General features: G+C 38.4%; 1 protein-coding gene across 4 annotated transcripts in view; it reads right to left on the bottom strand.

The window, feature by feature from the left end:
• Positions 1-24807, bottom strand: part of LOC131070753 (uncharacterized) — a 58856-nt gene that overhangs the window by 11369 nt on the left and 22680 nt on the right. For 2 of the 4 annotated variants that reach the window (XM_058006384.2, XM_058006385.2), the window contains exons 3-4: positions 21242-21358; positions 20953-21081 (exon numbers count right to left, since the gene is read on the bottom strand). In XM_058006384.2, coding sequence (XP_057862367.1) covers positions 20953-21081; positions 21242-21358 — 246 coding nt within the window. The remainder of the gene's footprint in view (positions 1-20952; positions 21082-21241; positions 21359-24807) is intronic. The other 2 variants (XM_058006386.2, XM_058006387.2) reach the window with 1 other exon arrangement.

Genomic DNA, 24807 nt, shown 5'->3' with positions numbered 1-24807 from the left:
ACCAACAAAGGTGTACCTGCCGGAATACAAAGAATATTGGAAGGGAGACGCCCCAAACCCTGGCGACGTAAATAATCCGAAGAGTGTTGGCACCGATTGGAACCCTGTGTGGAAGGCCGCAGCCTTCAAAATCTTTATTATCCTTCTTCTTCTTATGTACGGGAAGGAGGTCGTGGTCCCTGTAGAATTTGTGGTTCCAGGTCTTTCAATGACCAGTGAAAATAGATTGGCCACCAACGGGTACAAATTGAAACCTTACCACGCGAAGTGCGCAGGGGACCCGAGAGGCCAGACAGACACTCGAGAGCCCGGAGGGGGACCCGAGAGGATGGAAGGGGACCTAAGAGGCTGGGCAAGCAACTCGAGAGGCACGGGACAAAAGCAGGAGACTTTTGGGCGAGAAAAACCGAGAAGGATGAAGGGCGATCTCAGAGACAGGGGACCCGAGCCGAAGACTCTCTAGACAACTTTAAAAAAAATAAAAATCGCACGGTCGTATGATACCGACCGTACGGTCAAAAAAAAAAAAGAAAAAAGAAAAAAAGAAGGGGAAAATGGCCACCGTACGGTGGGGCCAAGGTGACAAGGTGACACCACCGTGCATGGAATCACCGACGGTGACACCACCGTGCGGTGGAATCACCGTGTGGTGACACCACCGTGCGGTGGAACCATCGTGCGGTGGGACCACCGTGCGGTGGAACCATCGTGCGGTGGTCACAACGTGCGGTGGGAGCCACCGAAGGCCGCGCAAGGATATAAAACGCCGCACACCGTTGAGGAAAGGAAGAAGCGACCACACCGCACAACCGACCTTGGCAATAAAACCCCGCGGAGGAAGAAGACACCGAACACGGCCGAAGGCACATCACCGCGCAGCCAGGGAAAGGGACGCACCGCACGGCCGGATCAATACACACAGCCCACGAGCTACCGCAGGGAGTGAAGCGGATGGATGGGGTCGAGGGTTCTTACAGATTGATCCGCCGCTTAGGGAGAGCGGGATTTCGCACAATTCCACACAGCCACGTAAGGGCAAAACGATCGCCACAGGTAGACCAAGCAGCCACACGATTGGAGGTGGTATGGCGAGACATTACAGTGCCTTAAAAAAAAAAAAAAAAAGAAACGACGACGGATTGAAAAATGATTCGATGACATCTGGAGCCTAGACACTGAAAATATTGGAGTGTAGAAGAAGGGTTTTGACATCATAAAATATCACAGAAATGATGCGCGCCATGGACTTTCGTGGGGTTCTGAAGGTTGTAAATTGGTGTTGGTGGCGGGGCGCTGCCCCTCGACCCTGCCCTGTACTGCGACAGGGAGCGCACCTGGGGCGCTGCCCCTCGACCCCCAGTTTATTTTGAGCTACAGAAGACCACGGGAAGTGTTGTGCCTGCAGCTAAGCATTGGCAGGGAAGCCATAAGCCGTAGAGGGAGACGGATTTGGAGGTTGGGAACAAACAGAGTTTGACGGAAGGCATTGCAAGTCTGTGCAGTTGTATGACACCAGGGAGTTATTCAGTTCAGTTTTTAGCCTTTGGGGAGTGTGATGGATGATTTGAGGTGGCTCCTAGCATTTGTGCCAACGGATTGTGGCCACCTCCAGGCATGACTGGTACGCTTTGAGGAACTCGGACTATGTCTCGGCGGGACGTGAGGTTGCCGTGGTGGATGCATAGAGGGCTCGGGAGGAGCTGACCACCAGGTTGGAGGCACTAGTCGCGTGAGACTTAGTTCAGCGTACCCAGGAGTTGGATGTCGGGAGAGCAGCACGGGTGGCTATCGAGGATAAATTGGCTAGGGAGACAATATCAATTGAGTAGCAGTTGGTGGAAGCTGAGACTGAAAAACGTGTTTTGTAGACAAGTTTGGGTTAGGCACAAGAGGACTGTGATGGCAAAGGAAGCAATATTGGTGAAATCCGCACTTGAGCATCGGTTGGTAGCAGAAAAGGTTTTCAGGCGAGGACGCAGCAAGTGTATAAGATCCGGGCCCGACTGGCGTCAGTAGTTCCTGCCGTTCATCTCTATTTTGTATTAAGTCGTCGGAGTCGACTTCTTTTCTTGGGGGGGATGATGTTGTCGGGAATAATCATTATGTTATGTTGTTATGTTTATGTTGTCGTCGGTAATAATGTGTTACGGCGGTCAGTTAGTTAGCCGACGGGTGGGTAGTTGGAGTCGCGACGGTTGTGTCGCACCCCTTCGGCTATCATATATTGTACCATCTCCGGGTGTTGGAGGACATGTAATATTGACGACAGATTATAATATGAACATCCTTTGACATTAATGGCAAGCTTATTCTGGTACTTCTCTTGTATTTGCATTGTGCATTACTGTTCAGTTTCTGTATTCTTCCTGTTTACCCAGTGAGGTAAACACCGTTGTTTGGGGTGATTTTCTTCATGCTTGGTGGCTGCCATTATTTTCAGACCTTGCTGGGCACCATTGCTAGGAGTGATTTGACCTCCATTGTTGGCTGGGAACACTTTCAGAATTATTCTTCATTGCCCAGCTCATCCACACTAAGGCGATTTTGGTTAAGGGTTGTTTGGAGCAGTTTTCAGTGCATTTTCAAGGGCTGACATTGTTGTTACAGTCTGAAACTCCATAGTTGCAGGTTGTCTTCAGACTGATTTTCATTTCCAGCCAATTGCCAACTTGAAAAATTTTACTTGGGCATCATTTCTTATGAGTTTTTTGGGCATTTGGTGGAGCTTCCATTGTTGATCTAAGTCTGAAACTCCATTTTCAGATTTGTCTTCAAACTTAGATATTTTTTACCAGCCCTTTGTTTGTGCCTAGATTTGACAAACTTCACTTTGGGAAGGTGAAATTCATCAAATACAGGTGTTTCCTATGACTGTGACAAGTTTAAATGACTGATTTATTTAAGTTGCAGGTTGTCTTTAGACATTGGGCAGCCATTGTTGGACCTTGGGGCTTGGAAGGGTGTCTTCAGACTTTAAGAACTAAAAGTCGGACTTTTCCACACCCTTTTCCAAGCATTTTCAGAATTGTGGTATACTTCCGAGCACCATTTTTGATATTTTTCTAAGTATACCAGGTTGTCTTCAAACTGAAACTTCATTTCCAGCCACATAGTTGTACCCAGATGTGACTATTTCTGAGTTTTGAAGGTCAAAATAATTCAAATGCAAGCATGTGACATGGCTGTGACCACTTCCGGCCATTGATATTCATCATTTTCAGAGTGTCTTCAGACTTTTTGGAGCCATTTTCAGACTTTCAGAGGGTGTATTCAGACTTAAGAATCAGAAAATCAGACTTCAATACACCATTTTCTGAGTATTTTCAGACATTGGAGGGCATATTCAGACTTTGTCCTCAGAAAATCAGAGTTTTATTACAACTTTGATATAAAAAATCAGTCACTTTCTGAGTGTTTTCAGACCTCCAAGTGATATTTCTAGACCTGGACATTCATTTTTGGGCTCCAAATACTTGATTTTCTGAGTTTACATGGGTGTCTTCAGACTTAGCAATTATGATCAGACTTATCCTAAGTCTCAAAATCGGTTTTTCTTAAGGAAAACCTTCCAGACTTTAATCCGGACCTTCATATTTTCCAGAGTTGGTGCTACAATTTTCTAAGACTACCTATCGCATGTTGGGACAAATGTCAGGAACAAAGTCCTGATGGTGTCCGGATTTCCACTCCATGGAATGGTGATCCAGTCAACACAAGATTTTCAAGGACAGTGAGTCTGGATGAGGGTCGGATTTCCACTGCAGGGCGGAATTACAAAGGAAGGAAGTTGTCCAGATAGGCATCAAATTTCCACCAATTGAAGAATGGACAAGGATAATGCGGATGGTTTTGAGGAATGATCAGTTCATATGCGGATGGATTTCCCACCAAGGTTGAAATCAAGTTTATCACATGGATGTTTGATTCAATGCTTGTTTGTTTTGCAGAACTGTTACGAGGGAAGGAAGTACAATGATCAGGGCTTGAGGTGAAGGAGGATGCATGCAATGAGGATTTCCGGATAGAGATTCCAAAAGGCGAAGGTGAGGACTGGATCAATCATGAAGAAGACTTCACTTTGATGGTGAACAAATGAAGGAAAGCAAGTTCAAGAAATGAACACAAAGGATTTTACATCAAGAAATCCATAACTACATCAAGGAATTTCAATATCAAAGTGCGTCAAGGAGGGAAATATTTCAGGATTCCAAGATTGGAAAATTTTCCAAACATAAGGAGGGAACAATTCATGGAAGTCCTTAACATAAGGATGGAATGTAAAGTATCATAAGGGATTCCAAACATTGTGAAGATGAAGAATGTACAAGGCAAATTGGTTAAGTGTATAAGGCAAGCTGAGGTGGCATCCTAGTCACCACTCGTTCAATCAAAGGGTACCAAGTCAACATTCATTCAAGGAGGGAATAGGTGACACATGGCGCTACATCAAATATTATTTATCTTACCTACCCTCGTTTCTTATTGGCCAATGTAATGGTGGTTGTACAAACCCTAATTAGGGTTTTATCTTGTAATCTTGGTCGTTGATCTTGAATCAATTTGAGTCATTCATTTCTTTTGAGGCTCTATATATGCCTCCTTGTCTCTCATTTGTAAGGGAGAGTTTTTGTAGAATTGTTGGTATATGCTGCAGCTATTTGAATCCTAATCATTGCTCAATTGTTGATGATTTTTCTCTTCAAGTGTTGTATTTGCATTCATGGTTCTCAATTCCTCCAAGTTAGATTAGATTTTAAGATTAGAATTTATTTTCATGTATGTTAGATTGAGTGAAAGATTTGTTGAATTTATTTGTGTGGATTACTTAATCCATACCACTAGCCTCTTGCCGCTGGTAAGTGCGCCTTGTGTGGTCAACTGGAATTTTAAGTAAGCTTAACTTCAACTATTACGCGTCCTTTGACAAGCATCAACTTGGATGGTGTCAACGTTTGATGGTGATAGCCTGAAAATCTTTAAGTATACCTTAAACAATTGCACTAAGCTTGTGTCAATACCTGATTGTGAGACCTTGCCTAGTTTGATTCCACTAGATCCATTCATCATTTCTTGCATTCCTAGGCTTAGAATAGATTTCCTGAACCCTATTCCTTTTGCCCTTTTTTTATTAAGAATTAAGTCTGGAGCTTCATTGCCAAATCCTAAGTTATCGGCATACCTATCCTGATCCATGATAAGATTGTGCATTCATGTACAACGTAAGTCCCCTTGTGATTCCAGCATTATCACATCAAACCACTGAACTTATCCACAAGTCAAGACCTGACATTTCGTAACCTTGGAGTTGTCTCATTTGATCGCGAAGCATAGCATATGAGAGACTTTGTTCAAGAGAGGATAAGATACCTTGGTATTTTATTCTGTGTTCGCATGTGCATAAAAAACACATCAACAGGTCTCCATTGAGAAAGGCACTCTTTACATCCAATTTATATAGCTTCCATCCAATTTGTGCAACTAAAGAAAAATTCATTCTGAGGGTTTTGATCTTTGTTGTGGGGGCAAATGCTTCTTCATAATCAATCCCTTCTTTCTAGGCATAACCCTTAGCCACAATTCTAGCCTTATGCTTATCTATAATACCATCTGTCGTATACTTGGTTTTGAATATCCATTTACATCCAATGGCGTTCTTACTTGATGGTAGATCGACAAGCTTCCAAGTCTTGTTTTTCATTAGAGATTGATACTCTGCATCCATAGGCTCTTTCTAAGGCTTTGATTCTACTGCTTCTTGAACATTAGATGGTTCAAAATTATCAACAATTGAACTCATTGGTGCTAGATTTACCTCATTGTGAGCCATGCTACGAGCCCTCAACCCTAAAATTGAAGTGTCTAGGACTCCATCTAGCTTTGCATTGTGAATGGTACTAGTATACCACTTAGGCATAGGTCTAGTAACATTTGTGGGTGATGAATTAGATTGACTGTCAACATTCCCATCCAAGTTGAAAATAGGAGCACTATCTAGAGCAAGTGATGATGTGGGAGAACTTAACTCACTCTTCTCATCAAAAATGACATCTCTGCCAATATATATCTTCTTTATGGTAGGATTAATAAGACAATAGGCCTTAAGACTCTTAGACTAATTACTATACCCAGGAAGAATACATTTTATATATTTTTCATCAAGCTTCTTTCTTTGTTGTTTAGGAATGTGCATGTGCGTTGTGCAACCAAATACATGGAGATGAGAGATAGATGACTTTACCCCTATCCATGCTTCTTCTGGTGTGATGCCTTGATTCAAAATATAAATTGTTGCATGCACAACTTCAGCCCAATAAGCATGTCAAGTGAGAATCCTTCAACATGCTATGTACCATCTCCATGATGATCTTTCTACACAAGAGCACAAAACTCTTTGAAGTAGGAAAATGCTTCATCTTTAGTTTGCAAGCAATATACCCATGTTTTCCTTGTGTGATCATCAATTAAAAAGGTTGAAAGTACCTAAATCCATTGTGACTAGGTGTCATTGGCCCATACAATATGCACCAAGTGCAAAGATTGGCTGGCACGATGCTCACTAGGATAGAAGGGTGCTTGATGTTGTTTTCACTTTTCTAGCAGTACAACTGGAACAAATAACACTAAACTTTTGAAGTGAGGGAAGCCCTTTGACCATGCCTTTCTTACTAAGTGTAAGCAAATAACTAGTGCTTAAGTGACCAAATCAGCTATGCCATAACATAGCAAGATCACTATCCTTACTAAGGCTTGATTATTGTCAATTGTATCAAGCCTGACCATTTTACTAGTTCTAGAGGCACTTGCAACAATCTTTGATCTTTTAGACTTATCTCTAATGAGACATACCTTTTTATCATCAATTTTGTCAAAGTCAATCCTCAAGTTGTGATCAAGAAATTGATTAGGATATTTTTGGTAAGTCTTGGCACATGCGAAAAATTCAGTGAGCCTGCAACCATGTATGCCAAGCTACTCGGAGATGTCACCAACACCTTGGATGTCATAGGTGGTATCATCTACAAGAGAGACTTTACTATGATGGGGTTTCAATGTGAGAAACCACTCCTATCTAGTCATGTGTTTTGTAGCACGAGTCCACATACCAAATAGAATTTGATTGTGAACTATCTTTTGATGTGTGAGCTGAAGAAAACACATATTCCTCTTCTTGAGAGTCTTCTTCTTCAACCACACTACCATGTTGTTTTTGTTTGTGCTTTTACTCCCATCGTGTATTGCCACTTTGAAATGGCTTCTTAGAATGTGATTTATTGTTGGATGATCCTTTGGCCAAGGAATTGTGCCAACAATTTTTTACATCATGTCCAATCCTTTCACATATTGAACACTTCTTATTACAAAATTTGGGAGATCCACCAAACTGCTTCTTAGGCTTCTTGTCTTTGTGGTGTGTGGTCATTGCATGATCCTCCTCACCATGTTCATGACTCAAAGACTCTTCTTTTTGTAGTAAATTCATGAGCTTCTCAAAAATGGGTGTTTGTTCTATGACATTCAAAGTTGTCACAAACATTGTATTTTGAAGGTGGAGCTCACAATACAATGGGCACTAAGACAGCATCCTCAATTGTTTCACCCAAAGCTTGTAGCCAAGCTGTCAACAAAGCAATCCCTTTGAGAAAGGATTCTAACTATTCTCCATTCATCTTCAAACTATGTAGCTGACTCTACAAATTTAGGATCTGATTCTGCTTCTTTGCCTCATATACTACCATGAGCTTGTCCTATGCATCTTTGGCTATGGACAAGTCTCAAATAAAGAGCTGAACTTCATTAGACACACTAAACATAATGATCAATTTGGCCTTTCTATTGGCTTGATCAAATTTCTTTTGCTCATCAGCATCAGTCTTATGTTATGTCGTGGTGCAAGTGACCACATTCCAAACTTCCTCAAACTCGAGTTTTGAGTTTGATCTTCCATGCAGAATAATTATTCCCACACAACTGGGAATCTGGAAGAAGGAATTTACGAGAACTACTTGACATTTTGTTAGCTAGTTATAGATGTTATTTTATCCTATTTCTTGTCACTCAAATCAGCAATTTGCTGCAGATGAGAGGATAATATAGGAAGAAAAATAACACTTAAAAAAATAGCCAAGTTGAATAGTCACCTATAACACCTTAAAAAAAACTCACCAACTTATCACAAAATTCATTCATATATCGATCATTTGTAGTTCTGAAATTTCTAATATGTCATCCTACCAAAGCTAAGTCTTGAGCTAAATCTTTGCCATTATATGAAATTCAAAAAGGCAGAATCTCCATACCTATGTTCTTTACTTTCTATGGTGTTTTTCATAGTATAAATTACACTAAAATTGAATGAAACAAATATCTTGAAAGCATGAACATAGAGCAGGACAGATCTATGGCACTAATCAACATTTAATTGCAAACTTACGGAAATGAGGAACAAAGATATCAAAGCTCAGAGCCTTTTCTTAGCCAATAAGATGACAGAACACCTGTAGGAGGCAGTAAAAGAGGACCAAGGAAACGCTTTACATTGTGTTGGGAATCTGGTCTGCTAGATGAATAGCAATCTTACATTCAAACCCTCCAATTCAGCTTTGTAAATTCTTTTTAACTTCTCCAAAATTTTACTATGTTGCACTGATCTGCCAACCTGGCTCTTGCAGCATTGAACCCCACCTCTTCAAATTCTGCAATGCCCAAATATTTTCCTGTTCGGGAAGTTTGAATACTATATTTACCTGAAATAAAATTACCACATCAACTAACAATCAAGGTAACAAAATGATGCTCTCCTTTGCACAGCTGAAGCAACAAAAGGATGCACTTGCATACATCTATCCATGCAATAGGCTGTAAAAAACAAAGAGACACATTTGGCCACAACTTTCTGCACCTCTTTTGATGTCTTTTCCTTGCCACAAGCTATCAAACAAAGCATGCAAGTTTGCAGATCCTCTCACAGTCATATGCCAAAAAATGGTTTATTCATAAAAAGAAATGTGGAATCCAAATACTAGTTCTCGCCTCAAATGGGCAGAGTCGATCAAAGTTTTGTCTGCCAATATTACTGTAGAAATGATGACCAATTTAGCAAACCCTGGATTGCTTTTACAAAAGCCATTCCTTCCTACAAGGCCCATGCAGTGAAATGGGGCATCCGTCTGTTAAGATATAGCCCTCGTGAATCTAACTGATGGTAAATCGGTTATTATCTGGAGAGTGATATATTAACAGAGCATACAGTTTGGAAATTAAACATAAACAAACTAATTGTTATGAACGGTTGCCTCCGTAGGGACATGTCCATACGTGGCAACTGCCACGTATGGACATGTCCCTACGTAGGCAACCTTTCCTCTTGTATTTAAACCAGATTCAATGATGGAGACGATCAATAACTCACGGCAATCAGTCTTCCAGAATCGCTGTCATTATTTTTCGATCCATATTTCACAACATGGTATCAGAGCCAGCATATTAAGAGAATAAATTAGACAGCCATATTACTCATAAGCATTTATCGGAAGTAAATAACAAATCAACGCAGAGGCTATATACATAGAGGATATATCCGACTAAGAAAATATTCAAAAGGTCAAGTAATATGAGAGCGGAAGATAGACTTGAAGGAGCCTCCAACTTTGTTTCCTGAAGATACGAATCATTGCCATTCTTGAAGAACTAGAATTAGAGTCTTACATAGAAGAAAATCTAGACATGCCAAATGATGAACCAGAGAAATCTACCTGGAAAAGGCGTAATAATAAAGCAAAGAAAATAATTATTGACTCAGTCAAAGATCATATTCTTCCATCTATAGCCAGACTGCCTAAAGCATATGAAGTATTTAAAACCATCAAAAATACATATGAAGTTAACAATGCGAGCAGAATGTTAACCTTGAAACAACTTTTAAACATAAAGATGATACAATATCTACATACTTTTCAAGGATATCTGAAGTAAAAGACCAATTACAAACTATTGGAAATGAGGTAGATGATCAAGAAATCTCTCTCATAGCCCTAAGAGGATTACCAATTTCATGGGAATCCTACATTCAATGTATTAGCAAAACACCCCCCTTACCCAAATTTGAACAACTTAAGAATGAGTGCATTCAAGAGGAATCTCAACTAATCTCAAGAGGATTAGGGACAAATAAAGAAGGAGAAATCCAAGCACTTAATACAAATACCTTCAACAAAAATAAAAAGTTCTCCAAATGGAAGAGAGGAAATAAAAACCATCAGAAAAGAGATATGTCTAAAATTCAGTGTTACAAATGCGACAAATATGGGCACACTCACAGGAATTGTCCAGAAAGGAAGAAAACACAAGCTACTCTAGCCGAAGTCAAAGGAGAAAACTCACTTTTCTTCTTAGCCCTATCAAGCGAAATAAATACAAATAAAAACACTTGGATCGTAGACAGTGGAGCATCAAGGCATATAATTGGATTCAGAAATCAGTTTGAAACACTTTAACGGGCACTCAAGTGAAGAGGTTACTATTGGAGATAACTCCACATATCCTGTGAAAGGAATTGGGACCTGTACTATCAAACTAAGAAATGGACTATCTCTACAATTAAAGGATGTTTTGTTTGTACCTGGAATAAAAAGAAATCTAGTCTCAATCTCAGGCCTAGCTAATCAAGGATATCGGGTTACCTTCAATGAAGATAAAGTTCTACTCTGGCCTAAAAATACAAATATCAAAAATGTCATAACAGTAGGTTCAAGAGATGGTAGCCTATACAAACTATGCAGTGATCAAAAGGAAGCACTAAATCTTGAAGTTTCAAATAATAATGAATTATGGCACAAAAGATTAGGACACCTAAGATATAGTGCTCTATCCAACATAAAGAAGATTACTTCAGGACTGCCCCAACTAAAATCTGAACACACAGGCATTTGCAAAGGATGTGCCCTGGGAAAGAATGTGAAAGTTTCTTTTCCCTCAAGTGAGCACAAATCAAAAGTTATTTTAGAACTAATTCACTCAGACCTATGCGGTCCCATGTCAACACCATCCCTAACTGGATCCTTATACTACATAATCTTTGTTGACGACTACTCTCGAAAAACATGGATATATTTTCTAAAGTGCAAAGACTCAAATGAAGTACTATCTAAGTTCAAAGAATCCAAGGCACTAGTGGAAAACCAGTCAGGGAAGAAAATTAAGGTGTTAAGATCCGACAATGGGGGAGAATATACATCTGACAACTTCAAAGACTTTTGTAATTTTGTTGGGATTAAGAGGGAGTATACTGTACCATATAATCCACAACAGAATGGAGTAGCAGAAAGAAAGAACAGAACCATAATTGAAGCAGCAAAAGCCATGATGCATGACCAAAACTTACACACTTCATTCTGGGCAGAAGCTTCAAATACAGCAATCTACATTCAAAACAAATGTCCGCACTCAGTTCTAGAAAACATAACTCCTGAAGAAGCTTTAACAGGGAACAAACCAGACTTAAGTCATTTAAGGATATTTGGCTGTCCCGTATATATACATGTTCCTAAAGAAAAGAGGACAAAACTAGAAGCATCCGGAAAAAGAGGTATCTTCATTGGCTATAGTGAAAATACTAAAGGATATCGCATTTACATTCCAAGGAAAAAATCTGTTGAGATAAGTAGAGATGTAAAGTTTGAAGAAAACACTACACTCAAAGAACCTGAGGATGATAACATTACTAAAGAAGAAGAAGATCACATAACTGAGATTGAGAGGGAGAATATCGTAGAAAATTCCAAACCTTCAAACACTGAGAGGGAGGACATCATAAGAGCTTCTGAACCTCTTGTTGATGAAAATATTGAAACACTCAATAACAAGAAAAGACCTCTATGGGCAAGGAAAATGATTGAAGAGAATAATGTAGAACCAAATGAAATTTCCAAAGAAAATAAGAGAACAAGAACTCTAAAATGTTATGCTGCACTTCTAACCGAACTCACAAATTTTGAACCAACAAATGTCAAAGAAGCCTTATCAAAACAGGCTTGGAAAGATGCTATGGTTGAAGAATATCAATCTATACTAAAGAATGATGTTTGGGATATAGTGCCTAGACCAAAAGACAAATCAGTTGTCTCATCCAAGTGGTTATTCAAGATCAAATATGCATCTAATGGCAGCATTGAAAAACATAAAGCTCGCTTTGTGGCCAGGGGATTCTCTCAAAAAGCAGGAATTGATTATGAAGAGACATTTGCCCCAGTTGCCCGATATACGTCAGTAAGAACAATCATTGCAATTGCAGCATCCAAAGGATGGAAAATTCACCAAATGGACATAAAGACTGCCTTCCTAAATGGTTCAATTGAAGAAGAAGTATATATAGAACAACCAGAAGGATTCACCATACGTGATAAGAATTGCTATGTTTGTAAACTAAAGAAAGCTCTCTATGGGTTAAAACAAGCACCTAGGGCCTAGTATGCAAGGATAGACAACTATCTCTCCAAACTAGGGTACTCCAAGAACCTAGCAGATTCCAACATCTACTTCAAGGCTTCAAATGGCAATATGATTATATTGGTCCTTTACGTGGATGGTCTTTTGATAACAGGAGAGGATAATCTCATTGAGAAATGTAAGCAAGATCTGGCAGCAGAATTCAATATGAAGGATCTAGGGCTTCTACATTATTTTCTGGGATTAGCAGTATGGCAGAAGAAAAACTACATCTTCCTAAATCAAGGAAAGTACACCACAGATATTCTAACTAGATTTGGTATGACGGAGTGTAAGCCATTAGCTACACCAATGGAAACTAATTTGCACAAGCTGAAAATTGAGGCAGAAGATTCAGAACCTACAGATCCCACACTCTATAGACAAATCGTCGGTTCACTCATGTATTTGGTAAATACTCGTCCTGATATCTGCTATGCTACAAATGTAGTAAGCCACTTCATGTGTGAACCTAAGAAGATACATCTAATGGCTGCTAAACACATTCTAAGATATTTACGAGGCACAATCGGACTTGGCTTAAAGTATGAAAATGTTGAGATTCAACTTGAAGGATATTCTGATTCTGATTGGGCCGGAAGTACCATTGACCGGAAAAGTACTACAGGGTGTTGCTTCAGTCTTGGTTCTGCTATGATATCTTGGTTCAGCAGAAAACAATCAGCAGTTGCACAAAGCTCCACCGAAGCAGAATATATGGCAGCCTCCATGGGAGCTCGTGAAGTGGTATGGCTAAGAAAGTTATTATTTGGATTATTTGGAAAAACTTTGAATTCAACAATAATTCACTGTGATAATCAGAGCTGTATCAAGCTCTCAGTAAATCCAGTTTTTCACAATCGATCCAAACATATTGAGATCCCTTATCACTACATAAGAGATATGGTAGATCGAAACGTCATAAAACTAGTGTACATCAGTATTGAAGAACAAAATGTTGATATCTTCACCAAGCCACTTGCAAGATTGAAGATAGAATACTTCAGAAGTAAACTTGGTATGACTAGATTATAATTGAGATTATTAGGATGAAATTCCTACCATGTGTAATTTGTTCATGAATAAATAAATAAAATGTATATTGCAACTGTGTTCAAGAAGATGACGATCTTCTTATGTTTAAGGTTACTATTTCAAGGTGACGATCTTGACAATAGTTGACCAAGTGTCAAGATTGACTACATTAAGTTGTTGTCCCGGACTGTGCCGGATATCTTGATCCTAAAGCATGTGATCATCTCATGATTGACTTCTTAAGTGATTGTCCCGGACTGAGCCGGATATCATGATATTGAGTTTATTGTCATGACAAGACTATATTAAATGTTGTCCCGAATTGTGTCGGAAGTCATGACAGAATATGCTCCCAAGAAAATTACTTAGATCCACTCCTGCTAAGAGGGAGTGTTAAGATATAGCCCTCGTGAATCTAACTGATGGTAAATCGGTTATCATCTAGAGAGTGATATATTAACAAAGCATACAGTTTGGAAATTAAACATAAACAAACTAATTGTTATGAATGGTTGCCTCCGTAGGGACATGTCCATACGTGGCAACTGCCACATATGGACATGTCCCTACGTAGGCAACCTTTCCTCTTGTATTTAAACCGGATTCAATGATGGAGACGATCAATAACTCATGGCAATCAGTCTTCCAGAATCGCTGTCATTATTCTTCGATCCATATTTCACAACACCGTCCACTTTAGTGGCTCTTACAATCCAGAAAATCTGGATTTTATAGAGAAAACCATGGAAGATAGCTCCATAGCTAAGGTTGGAATAAGGTATTTCAAGTGCAAAGCTCAAGATAATGGCTCGTCACAAATAAGTGGATTGGATCAATCAAAGGTGTGACTTCTTCTAGCTTTGATATCAAGCTCTGATAGATAGCAAGTGCAGATCTTCAAATCTCCCTAACCTCTTCCTTCTAACTCACCATCGCCTATCCCTTCAGCACCTAGTTATAAACTATTGGAATCTCGCTTCTAAAACCACAATATAGGTGCAAGGCTCTGATACCATATCAGAGTTTATGAGGCTAATTGAATTCAAATTACATAATAATAGATATATATAGCTATAAAATAGTTGCAAATTAGGAACTTACAAGTTCCATATAAAACTAACAAATAACAAATAGTATTTAATATAGAGTAACAACCTAAAACAAATTACTAATAAATAAACAAACTATTTACAAATAGATAAACAATGGCAAACCAAACTATACAAGTAAATGATGGAATATCCAACAATATCAAGATGTATCCTAGGTCTCGCCGACTTCATTTGGAGTCTCCTGCATTTTCCAAGGATGTCTCCTAGGGAAATCCCCATTTCCTAAAAGACTAAAAGAAAAGAAAAAACAATTTACAAAACATATGAAACAACTAAAATGTGAAACAAGAAATTCTTGCACTCTCAACACTTCAAGCAGAACTTGGAAGTTTATGGTGAATGTAATTTCTACTTTCTTCGGCTTCTCATGAAATTTGCTAAATGTTCTATGAATTTTTGTATCTTTCTGAACTTTATTTCATTGTTCAATGCTTATGTCATATGACTTCAGAATTTGATGTATTTTAGTTTTAAGAAATTTAAATATATAAATACTAAATTTTTATTTCTTTCAGCATAACCAATATCTTGAAATCAGCATCCCTAAACCCTCTTCCCCTGGTGACTATGAAATACACTCTTGTGTCTAATGCAGTGCATTGGAAATAAATGTATACAAAGGTAATCTTGAAAAAAAAATTGAAAAACCATTTCAATATGACGAGTTCCTGTTGTGACCATTTCACACATCGCCCCATTAGAATGGGGACCCCCTCTTTTGCTTTAGGTTTTGCTTTCTCTTTGCTTGTTTTTCTCTCTGCTTTCTAGGTTTTTTAGTGAGTGAGTGGTTTGCCTGGGCTGGCTAGATTAGGGCTAATCTCTAAAGCTCGTTTTAGGGTTTCTTTCAAGTTGAGTCTAGCCTTGCTTTTTAGAGTTGTTAGTCGTCTGCCTGAAACCTCAAGATTGCTATAATGAAGCATGCCTTTCAGGGGAGTCAAGTTGGTTTGATCAAGGAACAAGGTGAATAGGCCTCAGGTCAGGTCAGGACTAGATTTGAGGGTTTTCTTGTCAGAGTCCTGTTTGTTTCCCTGTCTAAGTCAATTGAGCAAGAACCAGTGAAGAAAAGGAGTTGGTTTGATCAAGTTTGATGGAGGATAAAGCGAATCAAGGTAACATCTAGCCTGAAAATGTCAATTTCGCTCCTGACCCTTCCAAAGGGTCCAGAGCGAAATTTTGAAAAGCTCTCATTTTTGCCTAAGTAAAAAGCAGGATCTTGATGGAGATACATGAGGAAAAGTCTATGTTTGCCTTTTAAGGAAAATTGGAGTTCAATGTCCAAAATCAAGCCTAAAATAGGATTTTCGCTCCTGACCCTTCCAAAGGGTCCAGGGCGAAAATCATTGTAAACCTCTTTTTTCTTCTCATTTTTGACTGAATGATGCTTTCTAGGGCATGTTTGAGGGTAGATTGATATGTTCTTGCCTGGAGAGGGACTTGATTGATTTTTGAAGAGCAAGATGATGCCTGAAGGAGAATTTCGCTCCTGACCCTTCCAAAGGGTCCAGAGTGAATTTCATCCTAAACCCTATTTCTTGTCGTGGATAGATTTGCAATCTTGTTCCTAGCTTGGAAAAGACCTAACTTTGCCTTGTGAGGTGGTTTGAAACTTGAAAACTGAGCAATTTGGCCTGGAATGGAGATTTCGCTCCTGACCCTTCCAAAGGGTCCAGAGCGAAAATCTTATTAGAGCTTATTTCTTCCTAACTTTGGCTAAGTTTTGATGTGCAAGGTCTCTTGGAATGAAGATTGGACTTTATTTGATACCTTTGAAGATTTGGAAGCATGTAAAAATGAAGAACTTTGGACAAAATGGTGAATTTCGCTCCTGACCCTTCCAAAGGGTCCAGAGCGAAATTCCCAAAAGCTCTTATTGTGCAGTGAAGAAGGTCAAGTTTTTGGCATAAATGAAACAAGAACAACTTGCTTTTGCCTCTTGAAGATGTTTTAACTTGGAAAAATGAAGGATTTTGCCCAAAAGGAGAATTTCGCTCCTGACCCTTCCAAAGGGTCCAAGGCGAAAATTCCTCAATCACCTATTTTTCTTGCAAAATCAAGTCAAGTTTTGGTTTTTATGGCTTGGATGAGAGAGGAGTAGTGTTTTCTTCCTTTGAGAGATGAATTCAACTTGAAATGATGATGGAATAGGCCTAAAATGAGAAATTCGCTCCTGACCCTTCCAAAGGGTCCAGAGCGAAAATCTCTATAAGAGATATTTTTTGCCTTGTTTGGTCAAATTGAGGTGTCTAAGACATGATGAAAGGAAGAAAGAGCATGTTGAAACCCTTGGGCATGTTTAGAAGTCATGAAAATGAAGGATTCTGGCCAGGAAAGGAAATTTCGCTCCTGACCCTTCCAAAGGGTCCAGAGCGAAATTCCTTATAAACCTATTTTTTAGCCTTTCTTGGACATGAAACTTTATTCCTAGCACGATGAAAGATGAAATCCCACCTAGCAAAGAAGTTTCAAGGTGAAAAAATGAAGATTTTTGGTCAAGATTGAGAATTTCGCTCCTGACCCTTCCAAAGGGTCCAGAGCGAATTTTCTCAAAACTTCTTTTGGCTATCAAGTTTTGCTAGGACAAGTGTGGGATAAGGTAAAACCAAGAAGGAATTGCCCCTGGGAGTGACTTGAAGTGCTAAGAGATCATTGAAAAGTGAAGGAATTGAGCCAAATAGTGAATTTCGCTCCTGACCCTTCCAAAGGGTCCAGGGCGAAAATTCTTCAATCACCTATTTTTCTTGCAAAATCAAGACAACTTTTTGGTTTTTATGGCTTGAATGGGTGTGAGGAAGTGTGTTTTTTCCTTTTGAAGATGATTGAGGTTGAAGAGAGGAAGCAATTGAGCCTAGAACATGATTTTCGCTCCTGACCCTTCCAAAGGGTCCAGAGCGAAAATCCTAAAAACTATCCTTTATTCCAAATTTTGGACAAAACTAAGCTTGGACAAGGGTGTGAGGAGAGAATTTGGATTGCCTTAGAGTGGAATTGGGTTGCTAAAATGCCAGTTTTGAAGCCAAGGGAGAAATTCACTCCTGACCCTTCCAAAGGGTCCAAAGCGAAATTTCCAAATCCTCCTTTTTCCTTGCAAATTTAAGACAAGATTTTGCTTTTCATGACTTGGAGAGGAGTGAGGCAAGATGTTCTATGCCTTGGAAGTAATTTGAAGATGAAAGGATTTGAAAATTGCCCTAAAAACCTGATTTTCACTCCTGACCCTTCCAAAGGGTCCAGAGCGAAAATCCTAAAACCAACATGTTCCTTTCAAGTTTGTGCTAAGACAAGACTGGACCAAGGTAGAAATTGCCCTTGAGACCACCTTTGAGTGGATGTTTGTTTCAAAAAATGATGATTCTAGGTCAGAGAAAGATTTTCGCTCCTGACCCTTCCAAAGGGTCCAGGGCGAAAATCTCAAAATCCCCTATTTTGCCTTGCAAGAACAAACCAAGCTTGGGTGGAGTGAATGAAGAAGACCATTGCCTAGCCTTGAGGGGTGGATTGAAGTCAGAATGATGGAGGAGTAAGCCTAAGCAAGGAAAATCGCTCCTGACCCTTCCAAAGGGTCCAGGGCGAAAATCACATTTTCACCTAATTTCCTCATGAGAAATGCTAAAATTTGAAATGCAAGACTTTGATTAGGTCAAAACAAGCATGAGCTCACCTTCTGGGAGATTTTGGAGTCAAGAAAATAAGGTATTCAAGTCTTAATTTGAAAAATCGCTCCTGACCCTTCCAAAGGGTCTAGGGCGAAATCATCAAAAAGCCTATCATTCAACCTTGTTAGATTGAGTCAAGGACAAATTGCAAGATTGTGAAGACAAAGACATGGAAATTTGCAAATATAGGTTGTGAAAATTTCAATTTATGAAATGAACAAGCCTTGAAGTGGTTTAGACCTTCATCATCTTGGATATTTCAATGCCCAAGGGAGAAAGGAAACTTCATTAAGCCTCAATATTCCTCAATTTTCACTAAATTTGCCAAAATTAAGACATTTGGGGAAGCTAGATCAAATTCACATAAATTAAGGCCTTTACCATTTAATTAATTAATTTTTAAGCCTTAATATAAATATAAAATCCACCTTGGAAGCCTTGAAATTAATTTTAAAATTTTTAAAATGAAGGGGAGCGCTCAAAATCCATTTCTTTGCTTTTATAAGCAAGTCGGCCTCCTTCTAAAGGGATTTTATCTTGTTTTATTGCTAATTTGTTAGGTTGGCCTCATGGTTAATTAGGGTGAGCGCCCTATATAAGAGAAGAGTGTTGTAGCATTTTCAAATCATTCATTCATTATTCTTCTCATACGAATTTCAAGAGCAGATTGGAGGAGCGAATTATACTAGATTGGAGGCGAATTTCTTGCTAAATTGGAGGCTAATTTCCAGAATTTGCTAAGTGGTTGGAGGCTAGTGGAAAGCAAAGTTCTTTTGAAGATTGATTGAGGCATAATTCATCCAAAGGGAGACCAAAATTCAATCCTTATCCAGCAAAATCTGATCTTCTTTCTTCCATTTTCCAAGGTTCATAGTTAAGCTTTCAAAGAAGGAGGTATGAAGAATCAAATTTTTGAAATTTCTATTCAAGACTTATTTTGATTTCATAACAATCTTTTAAAAATCTAAGTCTTGTAAAATCTGATTTCAAGCTCATAGTTAATTTGAAAGTTTATAATTCTTGGATTTATCATGTCATTTTCAAATTGATGTCTAAATTATTCCCTTGAAAGGTCTTAGATCCTATGCTTTAAGATATTATACTCAAAGACTAACTTTAATCTTTTGTGTAGGCATCAAATGACGATCCCCAAAGCCGGAGGATCAACTACTTGGCAGACTCTCATCTAAAGAAGATCAAGCCAGGACAAGGACAATCTCCTCCAGTCTAGCATCATTAAGGACAACCTCCTCCACTCTAGTTTCATTAAGGACGACCTTCTCCATCTATCTTCCAGTCCAGCATTTGAAGGAAAGCATCACCAAATTGAGCATCAACCAAGTGTTGGACAAGGTGGCATCCCAATCATCACTCCTCCAGTCGGGTTGGTCCACCTCAACATGTTCAAATTCAATGTACCTGACTCATTAAAGATGGCACAAACTTCAATGTACCTACCCCAGCTATCCATTGGTCGAATATTCCAGAGAAGACATGTGTCCAACTAACGCAATTATTTCATTGGTCAGAATTAAGTTTGTTGTAACAAATTCTAATTAGGGTTTCATTGTAAAATCTTGGCCATTGATCTCGAATTGATCCAAGCCGTTCATTGTACTTGAGGATGCTATATAAGCCCTCACTAATTTTCATTTTAAAAGGGGTTAGAAAAAGAGTTTAGAAGTTTAGAAAGTTAGAAAGTGGGAGAGAAATTAGTCATTGTTTGTAGCAAGATTGAGTAGTGAAGAAAGGATTTTGAACAATTGTTGTCCATTTGGCTATGAGATCAATAAAATATTGAAGTTATGGTGTTTTATTGCAATACTTGTGGCTATCTTTATGATTGTTTATCTTCTTGAATCACTCTCAGTTGAAATAGCATTTAAATTTTAAGTTTGAAGGATGAATTGTTGTGCTTGATCTTTGATAAGATTCACATTCCAAACCACTAGCTTCTTACTGATTGTGAGGACGCCTTGTGTGGTCAACTGGAAACATTAAGATTGATTGAGAATTCAATCATTATTGGAAGTATTGATATGTATCTCTATGATAGTATCTATATCCTTGATGATTTGAAAGTTATTGAATCCCCTTAGAAGATCGCATCAATTCTAGTAGAGTTGTAATTTCTTGGCGATACTGAAATTGGTAGAATCTTATCAAGTCTAGCCTTCATTGAGTCATTCTTAGGATCAGTTTAAGTCTCTATTCCCCAAAACCCTTATCTTTTGACATTTTTTGAAAATCTGTTAGTGTTAGAAAAATCATGTTCCCTCATTTGAAAGGAAGTAGCACGGACAAGCTTTCTCTGAAAGTGCATAAGGCCCCTTGAAGAAACAGCAAACGTAACGACCACTGGTGCTTATCCACACGTAGAGATCCTACAAAAAAGAACCTTGAAGTCATCCCGATTGATCCTTTTCGCGACATCTTCAGCATTCGGAGACTTTATTCAAGAGAGGATAAGATACCTCTGGGTATTTTATTCTGTGTTTGGTCGTGTACAAAATACACATCAACAGTTCCCTAAGTGATATTCTATAAAATAGATTGGAAACATGTGCATAGATGAATCGCATGAATCATATTAGTAGTTTGTTTTCACAAAATAGATGATGTATCAGAATTTCCACTCATAATCTAACTTCACTTATGCATATGAATACCTGTAAAGGAACATCTGTTGTTACATATTCCATAACAGGTAGACCTAAAGATGCTCGAGCAGCATCAGCTACTTGCAAATGTCGTACCCGTAAATCGTCTTCAATTCCAGCATCTAGAACTAGTCCAATCTGCGTTAATTGAAAATACAAAAAATAAATATGGATATATACTAAATGCAAAATCACAGTTCCAATGGATGATTCATGCAACACTGATCTTAATATGACAAATCGTAAAAGTATGACCAACATTACAAATAAAATATATATGAGTATATTTAAGGCACACCTTGTTCTGATGAACAGCTTGAAGTCCCCATAATCCTTCGGCAAACCTATCGAGGGCATAACCTTCTACATACAGTGCATTAGGCATTGGCCAGTAAAGCATTGCTGCATTTAGAACCTGCATGGAAGGTGGATAAAATTAGGTTGTCGGGGGGAATTATATTAGTAATTGTATCATGACAATGTTGTTACAGTTTACTAAGAAAATAAATTATTCATATTTTTGTTTTGTTCAATCTATAAAACTACTCAGTTCAGGTCAAGAGTTGATTAGAGTTTGATAAATTCACAACTTTTAGTAATGCTTAAAAGTGCTTGGCATGCCCTTTTATAAACTTCTATCCTATCTGTTTCTCTAAAGGTTGTGTTCATTCTTAATTTGACACCACAGCACACAGTGTACGTAGCACATGATCCTGTAGCTCTAGTTTTACCTAGCACTCCCATAGTAGGTTTCTTAATAATTTGGTGCATGATGTTGGCAATCAGAACAAATTTTTTGTTTGAACATGTGCTCATGTTGTTCTAATCCATCTAGTTTAATTTTTTTTTTGAAGTATCTAGTTTATGTGCAGATATCAACCATTACAAATTAGGTGTGAGATAATTACCTCCACTACACTTGCTTCACACAGAATTTCTATTTCCACTCTTCAGATAGGGTCACCACTTATAAAAGTCAGCCATTACCATTACACCACAATCTCTTCAGGCCAGTTCTGTCCATTAACTCGAATATACAGTTCATCGCTTCCTGGTGTAAATGTAATTTTTTTTTTTAATGTCCATGAAAGACGAAAATCGGTCCATGGGACTGAAAGAGATACAATGTAGAGAGGACAGGGCAAGTGCAAGGGCACATCCCAAGAAAAATAAAATACAAAACAAAAAGTGAGCAATGTAACAAAGGAAACTGACAGCATGAACAAAGAAATTTTTTGAAGGAATTAGGTAGCATTTCTGACATTCAAGACCCTAAAAAAGTGAGTAATGAATGTGACGCCATGAAGGTCACTAGGTTGGTGACACCTCATAGATCTACAATATGAACATGGAAGTTGGCTAGGGGACCTCTTCCTACTATAGTAAGAGGGCTGGAAATGAAGTAATCAATTTAGTATGAGCCCCTCTAATAGATGTGCCTTTGGAAGGTTGTTGACGGAGGTCAAACACCTCCTGCAAGAAGGAAGCAAGGCACCTCTGATCTTCATAAAGCCATGAGAACATAGAGAAAACCAAGAGAATCTCTAACAGACCAAAAGAGACATCCTTTGACCTACTAATAGGGAGAGCATCTGAATACTTAAATTTTGTCCATCTCTGGTTCCAAGGAGCATATCTAGCAAATAAAACATTCCAGAGGGATAGTGGTCTATCTCAATGCAAAGTTGTTAGGAGAAAACTCTTGAGTTGTGCAAGAGAAACCCTTAGGCTGCAAGGTAGCTGGAATCTGGTATACTCTAAGGAGAGATAAGTCCATCACTAAGCTAGAGATATAGATCTAAGTAGCAATGAAATTTTGAAGACGGTAGCTCTCTAGGTGGAATCCATGTGGATTGAAGGTATGCTCTATAAATATCAATACAAATGCCCTTGCTAATTTGCCCTTTGGAGAAATCACAAACATTCACTAAAGAAATTTGTAGCAATGGTCTAGCAATATCAAGGTTAATGAGGTGCAATAGGGAGGTCTTGCATACCAACGAGACTCAAACCTATAACCTACCAATGCCACTGAGGATCTAAGAACAAGACAAGGATACCTAAGATAGCCAATGTGGGAGGTGGCCATTAGTCTCAACTTGAGTACCATATTGATTGCATGGAATGATCTTGGACTAACAAGAGTTGTGGCAAATTCTGCAAAGATGATAGCTTGAGGGATCAATTTCTTAGCATGAATATGTTTAGAGAGAATCATAACCAATACTCTCAATGTGATTCCGATCCACAACCCGAAAGTATGGGCCCCAAATCTCACAAACATACAAGGATAGGTGTGACCATTGAATGAAATAGGCTGTTCTTTGTTTGAATGTCAGGAAACTGAACTTGAAAGCATTGCTTTCCAAGGGTGGTAAGAGCAACTTATCCCTTGCTTAGTCTTAACTCAATCGTTGGAATTAAGCTAAAGGACGGGCCAACAAAGAGGACTCCCAAGTAAACATATGAAAAAAACCTCAACCTTCTCATCTTTGTAGGTAAGAATTACCTCATGTGCCTTCTATTTGAAAATGTTGAAAGCCATAAGTATTGTTTTCCCCAAATTAACCTCAGTTGATGCTCATCACAAAACAATCCTAAAATATCAAGTTGTCTCTAGAGACACCTCAGTGATTGAGGGTTCAAGATAATGTGAACTACAAATAGGAGGATAGCTAAGTTATCGAATTGGAATTGGTTAAGGGTATGGGTATGTGAGTACAATGTGCTGGTACAGTAAAAAAATTAGTCTATGTCCACATAAAAACCATAAATATGTACATATTTGCAGCCTAAAAACTATACTAAATTAATATGAAGCTAAAATATATTAAATTTATTTTCTCAACATGTTAAATATCAATAATAATTAATAAATATTAAATTAAATTAAAGTCCTAATTCATAAAAATTAAAACTTTTATCTTAGTTTCAAGGAAGCATAGTTCATTAAATATTATTAGTTTCCAATCATGATTGTTAAAGGGTGTCAATAGCATGATGACTTGATTTGAATCTGTGCCAGAAACAGAATTGTTGCAGAAATGAAAAACTGGAAGGAACGTAGGAAGTGTTCAAAACACAACACATAACAACCTCCTTTGATTCAATATTGGATCTCCCCCGGATTTTGGCACTTTATATAATCAGTGCATAGACAAGTGAAATTGGAACGAAAAAGGCGCTTTATACTTTATGATTTTAGTGCAATAACCTTCCCAATGGATCAGGCACAAAATATTATTATCTTTCATAAAAAACAGAACACAATTTCAAGTTGTCAGTCAAAAGTTACAATAATTTTACTATTTTGCCTATTGTCTAATTTTGCACTTCAAAATATTAAAAAAAAAGCCTTACAAAAATCAAAATAGGAATCATAGTGTTTAAGTTTTTAACCCTCATTCAAGTGACCAAGGGCTAAAATTTTTAGTGGCTTCTTTTTGAAGATGAATATAGCACCTACCCACTTGATTTAAATTGACTCTTGCCTAGCCATCACTGTGTTGTTTCAATGTGATGCCTATCTTACTGATCTACAAGTTTTGTTGTGTCAATGTTGCACCTGTCTTGTTGATCTTTGAGTTTTGCATACACTACACAATGCACCTATGAACATCAGGCTGCCAAAAGCATAAATTAAGCTACAGGTCTACAAGCCCAAATAGAGATCACGACACACCTAAATCAAAATGCTTTTGCACAAATTTTTTGTGGGTTTTTTGCTCAACTGCCCACGAATATCAGGCCGCCGACAACACAAATTAAGCCATAAGTCTACAACCCCAAACAAAGATCATGATCCACATAGATCACAATGCTTCTATGTGGTATCCCCGCAATATTTTTTTTAATTAATTTCCA

The sequence above is a fragment of the Cryptomeria japonica genome, chromosome 2, assembly GCF_030272615.1.
Source record: "Cryptomeria japonica chromosome 2, Sugi_1.0, whole genome shotgun sequence".
Lineage (NCBI taxonomy): Eukaryota > Viridiplantae > Streptophyta > Pinopsida > Cupressales > Cupressaceae > Cryptomeria > Cryptomeria japonica.
This window is presented reverse-complemented; position numbering and strand designations above follow the sequence as displayed.